Here is an 18,870-nt window from a genome sequence, read left to right as displayed (position 1 = left end):
GGGGGGGGGGGGGGGGGGGGGGGGGGGGGGGGTAGAGCAGTGGGAGAAGGGATAGGGAGTGTTAGTATTTGGCCCGAGGAAAGGGTCTATCCAAACGAAAACGCAGCCTGATGTATCGGAACAGTTCTACACAGAGAGAGTAGTAGTAAGCTGCGTTTGGCCCAACCCCAAATGACTACTGTGAGAGGAAACTATGATGACGACAGCTCGTAAATCGGCAGCTGGAACCTAGAGGTGCCCTGGTTGCGCGATCTGAACGGTGAGCACAAGTGCCTGCCAGTACTGTAACCGGAGGCTCCACATTCAAGGGACTGGAAAGCTTGAGTTACGCGTGCGTTTACAGTTGGATCGGAGAAGGATATTGTCCTATGTCTCTCTCATCATCTGTACTGTCTGATTTTTTTGGAGATGCCGCGCATCTTGTGCCATCCTCACATCTGAGCAGCGTGGTAAACTTTAAAGGCTAATGGGTCAGATTTGACCAATTAAAAGTCCCAAAAAGAGACAGAGAAGTTAATTCACAGAAAATGTCCACGACGCACCTCAGCTCTCCGGCACCCAACCAGAGCTACCTTTCCACGGCCACCTACGACAAGACAGAACCCGCGGGGGTGGAGAGGCAAATACGCCTGCTACTTTTCGGCTTGTGCGTAACCATCGCCACTGCTACCTTTGTCGGAGGTGTGTATTCGCTGCTCTCTTTCCTCCGGATGAGGAGAAAAACCTCCCTGTGTCTCATTGTGGCTTCCATGTCGGTGGACGACCTGCTCAGCGTGGTCCCTCTCTCCTTGTTCATGCTCCTACAGTGGGAGACAGATGGAGGTGGAGGGTCCGGCAGCCTGTGCACTTTATCTGGACTTCTGTACGTGTTCCAGGGTGTTTCCAGCAATATGAAGGCTTGCCTTATAGCAGCCTACACTTTTTATGTCACTAAGAGATTTGGAGTGCTTCAGTCTGTCCGCCGGCCCCTAAGAGTGATGTGGGCCATTGCCGGTGTGTGGGCGGTCAGCCTTGCCGTCAGTGTGTTGCCTTTGTGCGGATGGGGCAGCTTTACGCCGGCCTCTCTCGGGTGTTTCCCAGGGAGCGACAGTTTTTACATCATGCTGCTTTTCTCTTTATATTCCCTGTGTTTCTGCGGCTTGTTATTCTTCTTCATCCCCCTCACCTACCAGCTGCTGTGCTCCAGAGAGCCCCAGAGGACTTTACTGTACCCCGACTATTTGGAGATGGCGAAGGGACTGAGTGGCTCCGCTCCCCTCTGTGACCTCAAATCCTTTTCAAGGGACAGCCTTAACAAAAGTTTCGGTGCCTACAACGAGCTGACCCCAAGTTCATGCGGGACCGAGCTCAGGGAGAAAGAGGACAGCTGCATGTCCCCAGTGTCTGTCAACGGGCAGAGGACGACTGCAGTCGAGGACACACCAGTGGTGTTTGCACAAAAACGCTTCTCCATGATCCTGGCAGTTGTCCGAGTTATTTTATGGATGCCAATAATGGTAAGCAACGTGATAAAAGGAAATGCTACAGTAGTTGAAGCCAAAAACAACAGCACAATGTGTCCTTTCACTTCCAAACACCATGAAAAATCATTTAATCTAATTGGTTCGAAATGATTTCCTTGTTTTCAGAAAACATTTGCTATCCATGAGTTTTGTTTGTAGGCCTACTTATTTCCAACTTGTTTCCAGATCCAAGAGTTATTTAGTTGAAATGGTTTGACCTATTTTGCACTGATCTAGCAAGTTCTCTTAAAACCATTTCCTGTGAGGAAAAATAAAACATTACTTCAGGAAACACTTCATAAGTTTACAGGATGTATTCAATTAATTAATAATATACGTTTAGACATCACATGCACATGTCATGGTTTGTGGTCTCATTATGTGTATATATACACACACAATTTTTTATTTGAATATATATATATATATTTTATAAATAATACAAGCAATTGTTAAGCTACAGCCAGTGTCCTATTACAGTAGCATTTCCTAAAGGCCTGGAGGCATGTTTTATTGCATGGGTTGCATTGTAAAAACACGGTAGGCCTACATGATTGCCACACAATGAGTTTTGCTGTTACAATATTTGTCCGTGCTCAAAGAAAATAGGTGATATATAGCTGATAATGATAGGCAAACAGAACTGGCATTACAAACTTGACATTGTGTAGTACAAAATTTCACAGATCAGAAGTAAAATTCGCAATGAGTTTTGTTTCTGTGGATGTGAATTTGTTTTGAATTTAAGAAACAAACCAGTCCGAATAAACATCTCTTGCCTAAGGTTGTTTCTCTTTAGGTATATATTATTTGTATCTGTGTTTGTATTTACTAATGTAATGTATAAAAAAGTAAAGATGAATATCAGCAAAATGCTGAACTTGTTGCTGGGCCACAATGGAGTCATTCAACACTTTCACTTTTTTTTGAATATGCAAAAAGAATGGATACGTTTAGTTACAATTTAGTATACATGGAACAATAATGCAACTCTCTCGTAATGTTGCAGTTTGGCTCGAACTGCATTGACATGTTTGAATAACAAAACAAAAGACAAGACGAGCAAAAAAGTTCAGAATGGGTCAAGGATCTTTGTAATTATTTTCCATTCATGTGTCCTCCTTCTCCCCACTTTCTCGTGCGTACTGAATCACTGACTCCCCAGTGAATTAATTTCCCCTTTCCCTTCATTCACAGACTTTGGTGCTGGTACGCCACGCACTGAATGCACGCAGCTCATCCCTGGAGACTCTGAGCTTCTTTCTCACTCTGCTTGCCCCTGCGGTCACTCCATTATTCGTGCTGTCTGAGCGCTGGATCCACATGCCATGTGGCTGCTTCATTAACTGCGAACGGGATCCAGCACAGCAGCCCTCAGGTAAACCATGACAATATACAAATTGACCAACAATGTACTATAATGTGTGTTTCTACATAATGAACTCCAGTACAAGTTTCCCCAATGTGATATAGAGGGTACTTTTTATTCTTTTCTGGTGTGAGGGTGTTATAAAATCATTCTCAATTACGTTTTTTCACAGTGATGAAAAGAAGATTTGAGTTCAACCTTTCCTTCCAACAAGGCTATGGAGTGTACAAATTGTCACATGCCACAATGTCTCATAACAGTCTGCCCCTTGAGAATCCTGCCTATCATAGCCTCTTTAATTGTGACTTCCCAAATACCCGCCTTGATGCACTAGAAAGTGGCGGGCCCTCCAGCCTGGGGCCCGATTTTGATCTCAGCACCACCTGCCCTGTGGACAGCTCCTCGCATGCCGACCTTCTGTTGGAAGCAGTAGCCGGTGGAGGAGAGGCGCTGGCTGATTGTCCTTCACTCCCTCATGAGAACCATGGGGACGAAGGTGACTTCCACTGTGTCCCTTTGCTGCCTTCTCATCACCGGGAGCAGGATCACAATCTCACTGACACATCGTCTGTGTTCGAGGGGACAGAGAGGAGGCTGTCGCACGAGGAGTGTCGGAAAATCGAGCTGACAGACTGGGAGTGGTGCAGAAGTAAATCAGAGAGAACACCCAGACAGGTACACCACTGTCCAGGGTAATCAGTTTATTAGCCTGATTTTGGTCAAATTACGTCATTAGTATCTGTCATTCTGTGATTCATGGCTGCCATTAATTGATGTTCCACATTTGCACTCTGTTGTTTTCCTAAGCTAGTCAAACAACTGCTGCATTTGCATGCAACATATGGTAATGTTCTCTAGAGATGATCGTTTTAATGAGATTAGTGTCTCAGGCTCATAGAATGGATGTATTTTCAATCTCCCTTTCTGTGTTTACATTTTCTACAAAAGGAAATGAAATGCTATTTTATTGCAGTGCACATGTGCATAGATACAGAGACATACAGCTGCACTAGAATGCAGTTTTTACATAGCCAGGCCTTAAAGACGTGAGTGAGTATTTGCACGTTTTTGTCTGTCTGACTGCCTTTCAGACTCTCTGTTTGTTGGTCTCTGTGGGGAGGGGTTCTGCATCTTTGAATGTGCCTTTTTGCAATCAAGCTGACAGACTGGAAGCTGTGCATGTGATTTAGATAAAATGGTTAAAATTGCCTCTCCCTTAGCCTCTCGCATCTCCTCCCCTCCTCTCTCTCTGCATATCTTTATTTGTGCTAAGCCTCAATGGACAATAGAGCAATTGATCAAGATACTATCAGCTGCATACCATTTTAGTAACAAATGTCAGCCTGTCTTTCAAAAGCAAATATTCATTCATTGTTGCTGCACAGACCCTCTAAAATCAGACCAACTCTCAAGGCTCAGCTCTATTCATTGATTTGGTCTTGTGGTTAGAGGGTGTTTACAGTTTCAGATCAGTATTAATGAAATTATTCACTGATAGGTAGCTCCCTTTTGTGTGTCTATGAATGTCTTTTCTGCATACCCGTGATTTGGTATGAATTTGGAATGAAATTTTAATGACAAATTCTTCACAATCCATTTTTGATTAATGTTTTAGTTCAAGTACAATCAAATCATAGTGTATGTATATATAATGCAAGACCCAAAATTGTGCTCATAAATGTATTATTTGCTCAATAGTTGCAAAGTCAACTATTGAGCAAATAATAGTAATGTTAACAATGGTGCTCAAGACAGTTTGCTACAGGTCCATGAACCGCAATCCACTAATCCATTTTTAATCCATTTCTTTCTTTGTTGTTGACATCCTGTGCTCTTGTAATACCAAAAGCTTAATTCTCTCTGTGTTTGGTTGGACCCAATTGAATTCTTAAACAAGGACAAAACAGTAAAGGCTTAATGATTAATGTATCCTACCCTTAGAGATACCAAACACAGACGAGAGAACAGCCTCACAGCCACAGGCATTACTTTTTATACTCAGAACTAACTGGGACATGAACAGATGCAGGGCCATGTATGCATACATGTGTACACTCACAAACACATGCACACACTTAATCGCTGTCTCGCTTCCTCTCTGTCTCTGCTCTACTTATAAGTCTGAAATGTTTTGGTTTGAAATTCACCAGAGGGTGGAAAATCCATGGAGCATGAATCTACAGCTTGGCTTTGGCACTCACTTTGCATCATGGATAAGTCTGAGATGCTCACTGCTAGCTGCTGGCTTGTGTATGTGTGTGTGTCCTACTTCTCAGCTTCTAAGTAGCAAACTCTGTATATTATGCTCCCTTAGACCTCATTCATGGATTGGAATAAGAATATACAAGCATAATAACTGTATTTATATGAAGTGACACACAGCATCTACAAACAAACAGTAAAGACAAGCTAAATAATATCAAGATCCCAAACACAGTCACAAAAGATCAAAATTTGCTCACAAACACATATACATACTGTATACACACAAGAGATGAAAGCAAAGCCTAAATAGTTTGCGATTTATAGCATTTCCTGGCTATTTTTTATTTCCTTGTTAGCAGGCTAGATGTCATTATCCAGCATCTGTCCTCCTTACTGTCAGCCCTTCTGGCCTTCAGCATCCACTGGGAGAGGTGGAATTAGAGCTTAAAGACATCTTTACCCTCTCTGTGACTTTATACTCTCTGTTAGCAAGCACAGAGCTGGCAGTGCATTCACAAGCCTTCTCCCAGAGGGGAAATCTAATTCGCATTAAGATGTAGGGAAGTGAAACCTGTTCACCCTTCTGAGAACACATCCAAAACTGTAAATTAGTGTTTGAAAACAAACAATGATATTTAACTATTGATTTTGAAGGGACATAGAACATGCTAGGATCTGTAGGCATCAGTAACATGTGCCATGTGTGTTGGCATACTAACATTTGGTACTAAGTACATCTAAGGCTGATGGGAATGTCAGTAGTGTTGCAGGTATTTGGTCACAAATCACAGTTTTGACTGAATGATAGCGCTAGATAAAAAGGGAATCACCAATTCATCCTGAGGGGAATATCTGTACCAAATTTCATGCCAATGCATTCGGAAGTTATCAAGATTTCTCTGTCTGGACCAAAGGAGGCAACCGGCTTACTGACATTGCCATCTTTAGAACCATTCCTGTGTACTGCAGAATACTGTAAAAGCAAGGCAGAATGGAAATGCTTGCATTCATGTCATGCAGGTTTAAATGCTTTATATTGAAATAAATAAGATAATTGCAACACATGCATGTAGGTTTAATAAATAAGTCATCTGAATATACCCAGAACACACACACCATCTGTCAATGTACTTCCCACAGTGATGGGTTCTGAGCATCATTTGAATTACTTGACAATGTGTTTTCAGCTCAACATTGTGGCCTCTCTCTCTCTCCCTCTGTGTCTCCCTCCATTCACAAAGATGCAACGACAATGGCAGGAAAACAGACAGAGTCAGGGAGGACAAGAGATTGACATCCTCTTTGTTGCTATTTTGCGTCATATTCACAATCAGATCATTACATTGAACTAATCTAGGGTTTAATGAGACCTGCCACGGTCTCCCCACTCTCACACAGCAGGATGCTTTTCCTTTCCCCTGCCAGCAATATGCATTTTCTCAAACACATCATGTTAACAGAGGCTCACTTTGATGTTCTGTTTGGTGAAATCATCTCTATAAAAAAAATATAAAAATATGACTGGAAAACATGAAAAGTGACTAAAAATGTGAGTGATATGAAAGAGCCCAGTAATTGAAAAAAAGATGTCAAAATTATACGACATCTAGAACAAACTTGACTGATGCTTTATACACGGAAAATATCCAGGTTAAATTAGTACATAGAAAATCCTGATAACAGCTAAATAGCTTATAGATCATACTTCTATGTTTTCTCTCTGGTGGCTTCTAGATTCACAGAGCCTCATGAACATGTGACAGGGCTCTGACAGGTAAACATCATTTACTCTTAAAGTGGAAATGGTTGGTCAGCACATCTCCCTGTTCTTGACATCACGGACACAATCTAAGCTCACAAAGTTTGAACTAAGGGAGCGAGACACAAAAAGACCTTGTGTGCTTTGTACTTCTTGCCAATAACACGATATGGAGCCAAGATGGAATATTTATTATGGTATTCTCATAAGACCTGCTAAGTTTATATGTAAATAAATATATTGTGCTAGATGGCCGTTGACTCAACATTATTTGCTCTTTCTTTGGTTTTCCTATGCAGCGGTCATCAGGTGGACTGTCAATCCCCCTGTGCGCCTTTCAGGGCACTGTGTCATTGCACGCACCCACAGGGAAGACCCTCTCCCTCTCTACCTATGAGGTCAGCAGTGACGGACTCAAAATCTCCCCCAACAATGCTAAGAAGGTAATAGTGCAGTCTCTGTCTTTAGGGATCAATTCCAGATAATTTTAAGCAATTCATCAAATGAATTGTGAGACATTTTTGGCAATAAACTTACTGCTTCCTTGCTGTGAGTTAGATGAAAAGATTGATGTCACTTTCATGTCTGTGCATTAATGAAGCTTGAGTTAGGACACAGTTATCTTAAAAAGACTGGAAGCAGCAGGAAGCAGCCTTGCTCAAAAAATACACAAAAAAACCTACAGGAGGTGGTTTTACACTGAGGTATACATGCTGTAACTTTTTTGTTGGCCAGTGGTGCCTGTAAAACCACAACTTGTTTTATGTATATCAGTTTGCACATGAATTAAAGAAACAACATATAACATGTTAACTGTGCTGTTAAGATGCTGGTAGATGGACGTTTTAGCACTGGACACAGCCAGACTAGCCGTTTCCCCTAGCCTCCAGTCTTTATGCTAAAATAAGCTAATCTCCTCCTGGCTCTAGCTTTATCTCATCTCATCAACTCTGCAAAAAAAGCAAATAATTATAATACCCAAATGGTTCAGTTTGTAATATTTAGGAGGATCAATTGACAGAAATGCATTATAATATACATAACTATGTTGCATAAAGTGATGCATAAAGACCCTACATAATAGAACCATTATGTTTTTATTGCCTTAGAATGAGTCATTTCTATCTAAATAGACCATTGGTCCCCTTTACATGGAAGTCATCATGTTGTGCTGCCATGTTTCTACAGTACCCCAAACAGACAACCTGCTCTAGAGAGCGCATTTTGTCACTATATTGAATACATATGAAAAGAGTAAGAAGAAGTAACAGTAGAAGTAATGGTTGTCTGGTTTATTAGAAGTAAGAAGAGAAGTGAAATTTTGACAAATGGAGGACCATACGTATTATTCACTAACAAAGTACACACCTACGAACGTAGAAGGTTAACAATGGTTTATTGCTTGTAATGGAGCCGAGATAGATTGTATGAAAAGAACGGATTGAGTGCCCGAAGGGTGGGCTGAGGGATGTAGGGATTGGGGAGAGGGTTGAGGAATGAGGGGTAGGGGTCGAGGTGTGATGGATGAAGGGTTGATGGGAAGACAGGTGGGGGATGAAGGGGAGGAGTCGGATCCGCGCCGATTAATGCATGAGTGAAGAGCAGACCGGTGTCTACTGGCGAGAAGGTGTGCGGGAACTGGTGGAGTCGAGACTCGGGGTGGGGGAGCTGTCTCTTAGTCCGTGGACATGCGGAAACCCCCAAAAGAACTTCAGATGAAAGGTGTGCGTGAGCGTTTCTGATATCGTTCGGTCATAACGGATGTAAGTGAGGTATGCTGGTGAGGACCAACGGCCGAGGATTTGGTTATGTTGGCTGGGATTCCCTGCCTGGAGACGGGGGAGGCGGCTCTGATGCGGAATGGATGCCCAAGTAGAGTTTGGGGGTAATGCTGGATTTGGATAGAATTTGGCGGAGGAGTTGGTGACACCAGAAGAGTGGCTACTTCCCTGTCTCTGTGACGAACAGAGGATCTTGAAGGGACTACGTAGAGTTGTATGGTTCGTACGGACTGAGGTAAGAAATCGAGTCGGAAGAGGTAGATGGGTTGCGGCAGACCGGATTGGTTAGTTTCGCTGCGTTTGGTGTGATGATGGAGTGTGTCTGCGGATGGTATGGAGATGTCGGGCCATGTGGCGTATAGACTCGGATGGTAGTTGAGGCTGGAGGTGGTGGACTCCGGGCAGCGTGAGAAGCCAAAAATGTCAGTAGGAATGTGGACTCTAGGACTCCCGCGTATGGAGTCAGGTGGCCTGATCTGAGCTAGAAAGAATGTCGGCGATAGTGTTTTCGTGGCCTGGGATATGAGAGGCTCGGATGACGAATGGCACTATGCTGAACCAAGGTGCATGGATTGCATTATGTCTGGACAATGGGATCATCCTCTGTTAATTGTGTCTACCACTGCACTAAGTCTGAGTATATTGTGATAGTTTTCTTAGACAGTTTAGACCCCCAAAGAATGGCTGTGATAAACTGGGTAGGTGTCGTCGATGGTAGGGGAAGGAGGGAGGGCTAGAAATTCAGGTGGCCAGTCCGCTGCGAACCGACTACCGCCGTAGTAGCCGAAGACGACAGGAGGGGCAGCGTCTGTGGAGGGCTCGATGACTTCTTGCTTGGTGAAGTGGAGAGGGAGATGCCGTTCCAGAAGGAAAGAAAACGTAACTGTGTGGAGGCTTCATGTATGCGGCGTCTGGTTTGATGTGGTGATGGAGAGATGGGACGGAAGCGGCTATGGAAAGGAGATGTGACGGGAAGGACAGACCTTGTGGGATGGTCCTGGTGGTGTAGGTAAGTGGCCCAGTAATGAGAGAAGACGGCGTTTGGTGCAACGGTGGCCAGAAGGAAATTTGAAATTAGCAAGGAAATGCGATGGGTTTTCTCGGGGGTGAGGATGCCTGAGTGACCCTGGGACTCTGGGTTGGAGGTGTGCGGAAGTCGAGATGTTGAGGCCATAAGATGGTGGCGTAGAGGGTGGCAAAAAGGTGAGGAAGTCATCTGTGACGTTAATATATGTTAAATATATATTATTCAATATATTTATTAATTAATTTAAGCAATCTAGTTACAAGAGAAGGCGTACGTGTCGACTTAAGTACTGTATTGACTGGAGACGTTATGATTATGTATGATGCCGGGCTGTTCTATCTCACACAGGCTCCGCCCTCTACTGGACTCTATGGGTACTACCTCTCCTCCTATCACACGCACGTACTCACCCACTGAAATTTTGAACACTGTAAGTAGCCGACCAATTGGACGTCGCTACTGTACGTGCGTACCGTATAAATGCCCTCACTGCTCAGCATCCTTTTTTCTTCAGACAGACAGCGAACCGCCCACTGACTTTCACCTCCACGGATGGAGTCGCCGCTCCTTGAAGCTCGCCTTTGCCTGTCGTGCCCCGGTCTGATCGCCGGGGTAGACACTCATCGCTTCTGCTTTGAATGCCTCGGCAGGGACCTGGGAGGATGCTCCGGCCCCCGATCTACCGCTTCAGTCGGCTTCACGCTCCCTGCCGTCCCTGCCGCCGCCGCTGATCGACGATGATGCTGACAGCCTGTCATTTGCGTCAGCCACCTCTACCGCGGCCATCTCGGCCGTGTCTAAAGTGCAAATTAATTCCTCTTCAGTCCGTCGCGGCTGCTTGTGTCAAGGGTGTAAATGTACCAAATGTTTTGATTAAAACAACCTACATTCCTCAAAGAGCTAATTCCTCCCCACCAACCCCTTCCCAGCAAAGTGATGTGCTGAACACGCCACTTCAACACGGCGCATTCACCGACGCTAAGCTAACTGCTTGCCCCGTGGCCCACGCCGCTCTCCCGGCTAAGGCTGAACGAGACGGTGGTGCGGCTCGGGCTTCCGCGGCATGACGGCCGAGAAACGAGCCGCTCTTGCCGTAGAAGCGGCACAATGCAGCTATCTGATCCTAGCTTGCATTCCTAGCGCGCCTACGTGAACCCGCTCGGGCGCACTGCTAGCTCGGCAGTGTTTTCGTGCCACACAGACATACACGCTAAGCTGCCGAAAACTGCTCCAACGAGAGGTCGCAGCGCGTCATGGAGTATCTGTGGTAGCAGCAGCCTAGCCCGCTATTGCCGAAGAGATGCTGTCACTAGCCACGTCTCTCCCGTCATAGCAAAGCAGGGAAGATTGCTCGTTGCCTCTGCGAGCGGCTCGCTGCGCCGTTTGGCCACAGAGGGGACACTATCTCTCCCACACAGCTGTGGAGAAGAGAGCTCCCCGGCCCGTCACTGCTCTTCTCGACAGTTCTGCTGATAGTGAACGCGTCACCGTAGACGCTACGACAACACTGTCGCAGGCAATGACGTCAACAGAGCGACCGGCCGTGGTGCGTTCAGGACACCACAATCCGCTCGGGTTTTTTGAGACTTTGGCCGTGGTGCGTTCATGGTCACCACGGCCGGTTTGGCCCTTTCGATTGCGGCCCCCCTTGGGCCAAACTCCCATTTATGGAGGGTTTGGCGGCGGTGAGGGCCGAGGAAGCTTTCCAGCATTTCATCCACAATGCTCCTCAGCTAACAGCACGTCCCCTGACTCATTTCCACACGGAATGGAGACGCTGCTGCAAGCCAACAGACTGGATGGACGGCACATTGAGGCGGGGTTACTCCCTACAATTTTGCCGTATCCCACCGTCTTTCCAGGGCATCAAGGAAGCCAACCTGTCCTCTCAGGAGGAGGTGGACTTCCTGGCCACAGAGATTCAACAGCTCCTGCAGAAACAGGCTATCTCTGTCGTTCCAACATATGACACATACAAGGGTCTTTACTCCACGTACTTCCTGGTCCCCAAGAAGACTGGAGGCTTCAGACCCATCCTGGATCTCCGCTACCTGAACCAGCATATTGCACGGAAACCGTTCCGCATGCTGACACTCAGGAAATTGCTAGAGCTAGTGCATGTCGAGGGGCGGTCCCCCACAGAGCGAGTGGAGACTGCACCCCGATATAATACAGCAGATCTGGTCTCGCTTCGGGACGGCGCAGGTGGACCTGTTTGCCAGACGGCACAACACCCACTGCCCGCTGTGGTTCGCGATCCTACCACAGGACAGCCCGCCCTTGGGTGTGGACGCGTTTGCACACGTGCCATGGCCAAAAGGGCTGCTGTATGCTTCCCCCCCACTCCATCACATCCCCCCCCCCTGCTGGAGAGGGTGAGAAAGGAAGGGTTGTCAGTCATCCTGGTAGCCCCCAGCCGCAGATCGGCGGGGTGGTACGAAGAGGTGACGCAGCTGGCAGTGACGGAGCCCTGGCCTGTGCCTCAGGTCTGGGGGGCTCTGTCACAGGAGTCAGGCACCATAGGCACACTGCCGGTGCTCGGCCAACCTCTCCAGGTTTCGCTCCTGAAAGGGAGAGGTTGAGACAGGCTGGGCTGTCCGCAGAGGTGGTACATACCATCCAGGCGGTGAGGGCAGGCTCCACCACTTCCTGCAACAAAGCTAAGTGGCTGGGCTTTCAGCGCTGGTGCATTGAGAAGGAAATGGATCCCATAACCTGCTCAGTGGGATCCATCCTTTCCTTCTTGCAGGGCCTAAGGGGGACTGTCACACTCAACCATTAAGGTGTATGCGGCAGCTATCTCATCTTGTCATGAGGGGTTTGGCGACAGACCTGTCTTCACCCACCCCCTCGTGAAGTGTTTTCTGCAGGGTGTGAGGAGACAACGACCGGTGCTACGTGTCTCTGCACCCCAGTGGGACCTGCCACTGGTACTAGGCTCTGAGGTCAAACCCCTACGAGCCCCTGGAACAGAGATGCTATCTCTCAAGACAGCCTTGTTACTGGCTCTCACCTCTGCCAAGAGGGTGAGTGAGATGTGCGCCCTGTCGGTTCATCCCAGCTGCATGCTGCTTTGTGGTGACCACAGTGCAGCAGTGTTAAGACCGAACCCCTCCTTTGTTCCTAAGAACATAAGAAGCTTGTTCAGGTCGAGGACCATACATTTGGATGCCTTCCACCCTCCGCCCCACCCTGGGCCTAGGGAGGTGAGGCTGCATCTGTTGTGTCCTGTGCGCGCCCTAACACATTATATGAAGTGCACGGCCCCCATTCGACGCACTGATCAACTGCTTGTTTGCTTTGGTGACGGTGCGATCGGTAAAGCTCTATCCAAGAAGCGCCTAGCCGGTTGGCTTTTTTGACTTTTGTATCTCACAGGTCACAGGAAAACATTTTTACACTGACTGTGATGTCCCCTGTAAGGGGTCAGGACAGTTCAGGTGTTGGATCTGGCTGGATCAGATCCATCTGGTCATGCCAAACCCCTAGCGGTCTAGTGGTCTTTCTGAGGGGTGGCCCACTGCCCCATCACTTAGGATGGAGGCAGCTTAGGGCCTGTGGCTGGTGACCTGTGGCCGATCGTGTCAGTGAGGTGAGCTGTGGCTTGTCGCGGCTGGGCGGACAGTCATCGGGCTCCACCCACTGTACCCATAGAGTCCAGTAGAGGGCCGAGCCTGTGTGAGATAGAACGAAGGTTACGATATGGTAACCCTAGTTCTATTAGCACAGGCGGAGCCCTCTACGATGGAGCCCTGCCGCTCCACCGCCGTCTGCTGAAGGGTTGGTTGTATGCTGAGCAGTGAGGACACCACTATTTATACTGTATGCACGTACAGTAGCAACGTCCAATTGGTCGGCTACTTACAGTATTCAAAATTTCAGTGGGTGAGTACGTGCGTGTGATAGGAGGAGAGGTAGTACCCATAGAGTCCAGTAGAGGGCTCCGCCTGTGCTAATAGAACTAGGGTTACTATATCGTAACCTTCGTTTCTGCTGTACGTGGCCAGCGGCTTGAGACGAAAAGAGGACGTGGTAGATGTGGAAGCCGCTGCCGGCGAACCGCGAGGCCAGGTCTAAGATTGGGGACAGGTAATCGCCCAGCTCTGACCTGCGGTCGGGGAAGATTGAACTTGTATTGTCGGGGTACAAAGAAAAAGGGGAGCGAAATCCTGCTGGTGTAAGTACTTTGGATCGGGTAGAAGGTGGTTGCTTGAGTTCGGTAGGGCTGAGAACAGTTTGCGTTTCCCTTGGAATAAGCGGGTTATGGGAGGATGGATTAATCGGTGGAGCGAGTTCGATGTGGTTACTGGCGAGAATCTTTAGAGTGAAGAGGGTGGCACTGGGGATGGTCTGGCTGGGCCCGCGGTGCGCACCAGAGGTGTGAATAAACGGGTTATGTGAGGATGGATTAATCGGTGAAGTGCGTTTGATGTGGTTGCCGGCGCACCAGAGGTTTGTTTCTGGCTAAAGTGAAGCCATTAGACAGTGGTGGAAAAGTGGAAAGAACTGGTCGGCGCAGCAGTGGGTGGAGCTGTGGAGAAAAGGGATTGCGTTAGAAGAGAGAAAAGTCACATTTGATGCATTTGGGAAATGGGGAGGGGGTAGGGGGATGGAGGGATGCATGTGTTGATAGTGATGTATATATTATTAATATTCGAATTGTCGGGGATCGTAGGCTGAGATCGCCGGGGAATATAGTAGCTGAATGCAGCCAACGTTTCGGTCGAAGTTGTTCGGGAGAGGGCGAAGGCTCCGGTGTATCTGGCGTTAGATGCTCGTCGAACGTGTTGCTGTCCGAAAGATTGAGAACGAGTTCTGAGTCCGTCATTGCAGATAAGTGATTTCGTTTGTTTGTCACGCTCATGAGAAAGCCGAGATGAGAGAGACGAGGGGAGGTGAACGGAGAAGGTGTGCTTTAAGTACTAGGTGTGCGGAAATTGGATGAGTTTGAGGTGTGGCCTTAGTTCCCAAATCTAGTTTATAAAACTTCACTTTGCGTGTTGGTCACAGTAGCTTCTCCTACGCTGTTGCAAAGGGAGGTGTGAGCTGTGAGTGAGTAGTTGGTTGCAATTTGCAACCCTCACCACTAGATTCCACTAAAACTTACACACTGAACCTTGTCTTCAGTTATACCATTTACTGTAAAAAAAAAACAACAACTATTGACTCACAGCAACTGTATATGTTTTATATGTCTTTTAGTTTCAGAAACATATGTAATGTGGAATTACATTTGACCCTGTATTATTTATTACATTCACATTTACTTATTTAGCTGATCCTCCCACACAAAAGGCACATGTCTTATTCACTGCACAATTACCACACCACAGGTACTAATAACTTTAATGATAAATCTCCCTCTGCTTCAAAGGTGGAAGTGTACCGCTCCAAATCAGTTGGCCACGAGCCCAGTGCAGATGACAAAGCATCAGGAGGTCAGGCTGGAGACGTGAATGTCAGCAGCATAGAGATGGGCATGGAGATCGGGATGGAAATGGGCATACGAGCTGGTGTGGGTGACACCAATGTCAAGATCCACCTTGAGGTTCTGGAGATCTGTGACAACGAGGAGGCCATGGACAGTGTCTCCATCATCTCCAATATCAGCCAGTCCTCCACCCACGCCCGCTCGCCGTCGCTGCGTTACTCACGTAGGGAGAACCGCTTTGTCTCCTGTGACCTGGGCGAGACGGCCTCCTACTCTCTGCTCATCCCCAGCGGTGGCAACCCAGAGGCAGAGACCATCAACATCACTATACCTGACACTGTGGAGGCTCACCGGCAGAACAGCCGAAGGCAGACGCAGGAGAGCTCAGGATATCGTGAGGAGATACAGTTGCTCAATGAGGCCTACAGAAAGCAAGCTGGGGAGAGGGAAGAGTGACATACATTAATGCAAAAGTGTCTTTGAGGAGGAGGTTGAAAGAGTGACAGCAAAGGATGAAAGACAAATTTCCTAATCATTCCATATTTACTTCTTTCTGATCACCACTCTAATAGAACTGACAGGTGACCCAAATAGAGACTTAGCTCAAGACTGTTATAACAATATGTTTGCCTACTCTTGTACTTAGATAGCATCATGAGAGCACACGCATCACCTGTCTGTAGAGTACACAGAGATAGATTCATCTGTAAAGGAAGAGGGATAGCAGTACATTGTGGTAAACAAGCGCGAGAGAAAGACAGAGACAAAGAAAGGGGAGGGTAGGAGAGCGAAAGAGTATTCTAGCAGAGCATCTGTATTCCTTGCAAGACTTTCACCATATGGCAGCCTGTCATCATAAAATAGATAGAGCCAGAGAGAAATTCACTTAGACGTGGAAAGGAGGGGCCACGGTCTGGTCACATGTCTGATAAGAAGCTGATCCTATAGAGTACGTCAGCGGTGACTCAGCTGTGAGGGGAGGGGTCACCTGGCCTATGTGTCTGACTCATCCCAGTGTGTTGTTGTGCATTTTTGTGTGTGAGAAGTAGCCTTGCCCTACAAGGATGGAGCTCTATGTATGAGAGTAATGCTTTGTGATGTTAGCTGCCAAAAGTATTTAGATGTTTCCCCTATATGAATGTGTCTGTTCTGCATACATTTCTTTAAATTAAGGAGTGTTTTCCTTTGCTTCCAGCTGCCAGGTCCACCATGTATTACACAATTAATGCTGCTCCTGTCAAATGAGAGAGGGAATACTATCCATGCTAAAAATCTGAAACAGGTGGAGAGAAAAAGGAAAGGAGAGGCTAGCATCTGAGGGAGCGTGCAAGTGATTATTGGAGAAGGGGTCAATAGAATACTTATGCCAAGCAGTTTCCTGCCTAGTGCAGATTCAGTACAATCTAATATTTGTGCATATTTGACTCCAGTATAGGCAGCATATGAATGTACATTCTGGAGCCACTTTGGGGGAACATCTCTCTGCCTGCTTCGTTCACTACCCATCCAATCAGTGAGCCACCGGGCCTCTCACTTTCTCTTGAATACATGCATAAATTCAGGACTGGAATAACATTTACATGGATAGAATTGTGTATTTCAGTGCAGTTTTTGAATAGTTACATGGGATATGGACATAGATCAGAAGCATATAAATCTTTATTCTCTTTCACAAATAATATGAGTATATCCTTTCCTATATGCACATTTACATATACATGTGTGTGTATACAATTGCAGTAACATAGTAAAATAGGTATTTTAGAGTGACTTTAGAATATTTATTATTTTTAATATTTATTTAGGTTTGTTTTATGATGGTGTCCTTTATGTGTTTGGTTGCTTGATCTGCAGAACAACATTGGCACTTTGTAGACTTCATTTGCAGCTTTTTGAATTGTCCTTTAGCAAGCCCACTTCATCAGCTGTGACAAGTTCCATCCCCCTGAAGAATGTTGTCATTAAAGATTCATACCAGAAAATTGCCTCCAACAGGATTGCAATGCATTTCGATTTTCAATGCTCCTGGGCAAAATGTAAAAGGAAATAATGAACAGGCGTATGAATCATAATGAATGTAAAGTTGTATTCAGTGTCAACCATTTCAGCTGTTAATGGTGCCTGAGCTTCCACTCTGCAGACTAATAGAGTGTGAGAAATTCGCTCAACTGCTTATTCTCTCTTTTAAATTTGACAACCGTCCAGCTTCTGGTCAAGCGTTCTCTTTAAAATTGTGATCAATAAATTGTGATTTGCCTTGTTTGTGAGAAATTGGGAATTGCACGTCAGCTCCACAAGTGTTTGCATATTACTTATTCATGTCAACAATCTGGACCGATTCGTAACACAAAAATTACTCAAATGGAATTCTCTATTACAGAAGAAAAGCAAAGAAAGCACAATAATTAACTACTTAAGGGACTGACCTAGATAGTAGTCCTCATTGGTTGTTGTGCCCCTAGGATGACAGTAATGTGACTAATCCACAATAGCTGTATGGTATTTTTCATGTGTTCTTATCAGTGCTTGAGCTGACATGAAATCATGTTATTGTGTTTTAGGACGTTTTCTCAAATTATTCATTATAGTTTATCTGCATATACATGCAGACATTTAGAGGTGTAGTCTTTGAGGGAGAAAGACCAAAAGAAGAAGAAAAGTAGAAAAAATGTAGCATCAGTGGCACTGCTTGAGATCTCTTGTTCAACACATGCACCATCAATGAGTACAGCATGCATTACTGAAAATGTAATCAGAAGCTGCAAGGGGAGAAAAAAACATATGTTAAAATGTTGAACTAAAACAGCAGATTTTCATCTTGGTTAAATTATTTAATGATGTAGCCCTGGGGATATAAAAACAAGGTGTACAGAAGAATCATTTTCACAACCCCTTCACTACTCAGGGTTATCTCATATTTCTCCTCTTTCTCACACATCTCAGCTTCCTTCTCAGCATTTTTTTTATACTTTCCTTCCCTAGATTCTTGCTATTTTCCTGCATTGCTTACTCTCTGATTCCAGCTCATTTCCAATCATTCACCTGTTTCCTTCAGAGCTGCCTGCTGAGATATTGATAGTGCTCAGATATTTCAAACTAATGACAGAGATAAATGTATTGGCAGTTCAGGCGAAATCCTTTGAGGCCCTCCTAATTCACAGTTGAGCCCTACTTAAAGACGAGACTAAATACATTTCTGTCAAAGAATATTTACCTTTAAAAAAAACAACAGCGCCAGAAATTGATTTGATGGGAGAAAGCTGATGAAAACAAACTCCTCAACATACAGACTGAAAAAAATCAATAATTAATTTCATTCATATGAATGAATTTCTGGAGCTCTTCTTCTGTTTTGTCTGTTTGGTTGTCTGTGTGGAGAGCTGGATTTCCTTCGTTACAAAATGGTTGATGATGAACAATGAATGTTGACACGCGGCACACATTTCAATTTCACAGTTTATAAAATGAGACATATCACATCCTCGAATATATCACTGCTATGATGACATCAGCACAGGGGATGTATGATAATGCATGGCAGCCAAACCGAGCTGAGGGTAGGATCTACTCTGCAACCTCTCATCATCCACAAACGCTATGAATGACTCCCTCACATCTTTCATCCGTCTTCCTCTTCTCTTGTCTCTGCAAATTAATTCATGGTACTAATTGGGTGAATATTCCTTTTATTTTGTAAGACAAAGGCAGAAGGGTGTGGGGGTAGAGAGGGAGAGTATTAACATTGCAAAACACAGAATCAGTGAAGGGTGAAGTACTGAAATGAGAAAACAGCGTG

At 45.7% G+C, this 18,870-nt stretch overlaps 1 protein-coding gene across 1 annotated transcript; it reads left to right on the top strand.

Annotated features, from left to right (window-relative positions):
• Nucleotides 1-207: 207 nt before the first annotated feature.
• On the top strand, nt 208-17,336 carry LOC123985943 (probable G-protein coupled receptor 149). The gene is made up of 5 exons (XM_046073949.1): nt 208-1,496; nt 2,700-2,880; nt 3,044-3,546; nt 7,135-7,278; nt 15,018-17,336. The coding sequence occupies exons 1-5, from the start codon at nt 528-530 to the stop codon at nt 15,528-15,530; spliced, it is 2,310 nt and encodes a 769-aa protein (XP_045929905.1). The 5' UTR covers nt 208-527; the 3' UTR covers nt 15,531-17,336.
• Nucleotides 17,337-18,870: the final 1,534 nt, after the last annotated feature.

The sequence above is a fragment of the Micropterus dolomieu genome, linkage group LG17 (assembly GCF_021292245.1).
Source record: "Micropterus dolomieu isolate WLL.071019.BEF.003 ecotype Adirondacks linkage group LG17, ASM2129224v1, whole genome shotgun sequence".
Taxonomy (NCBI): Eukaryota; Metazoa; Chordata; class Actinopteri; order Centrarchiformes; family Centrarchidae; genus Micropterus; species Micropterus dolomieu.
This window is presented reverse-complemented; position numbering and strand designations above follow the sequence as displayed.

Coding starts and splice junctions, on each gene's coding strand:
- LOC123985943 (XM_046073949.1), top strand. CDS start 528: ATGTCCACGACGCACCTCAGCTCTCCGGCACCCAACCAGAGCTACCTT. Junction 1,497..2,699: donor TTTTATGGATGCCAATAATG/GTAAGCAACGTG, acceptor CTTCATTCACAG/ACTTTGGTGCTGGTACGCCA. Junction 2,881..3,043: donor TCCAGCACAGCAGCCCTCAG/GTAAACCATGAC, acceptor GTTTTTTCACAG/TGATGAAAAGAAGATTTGAG.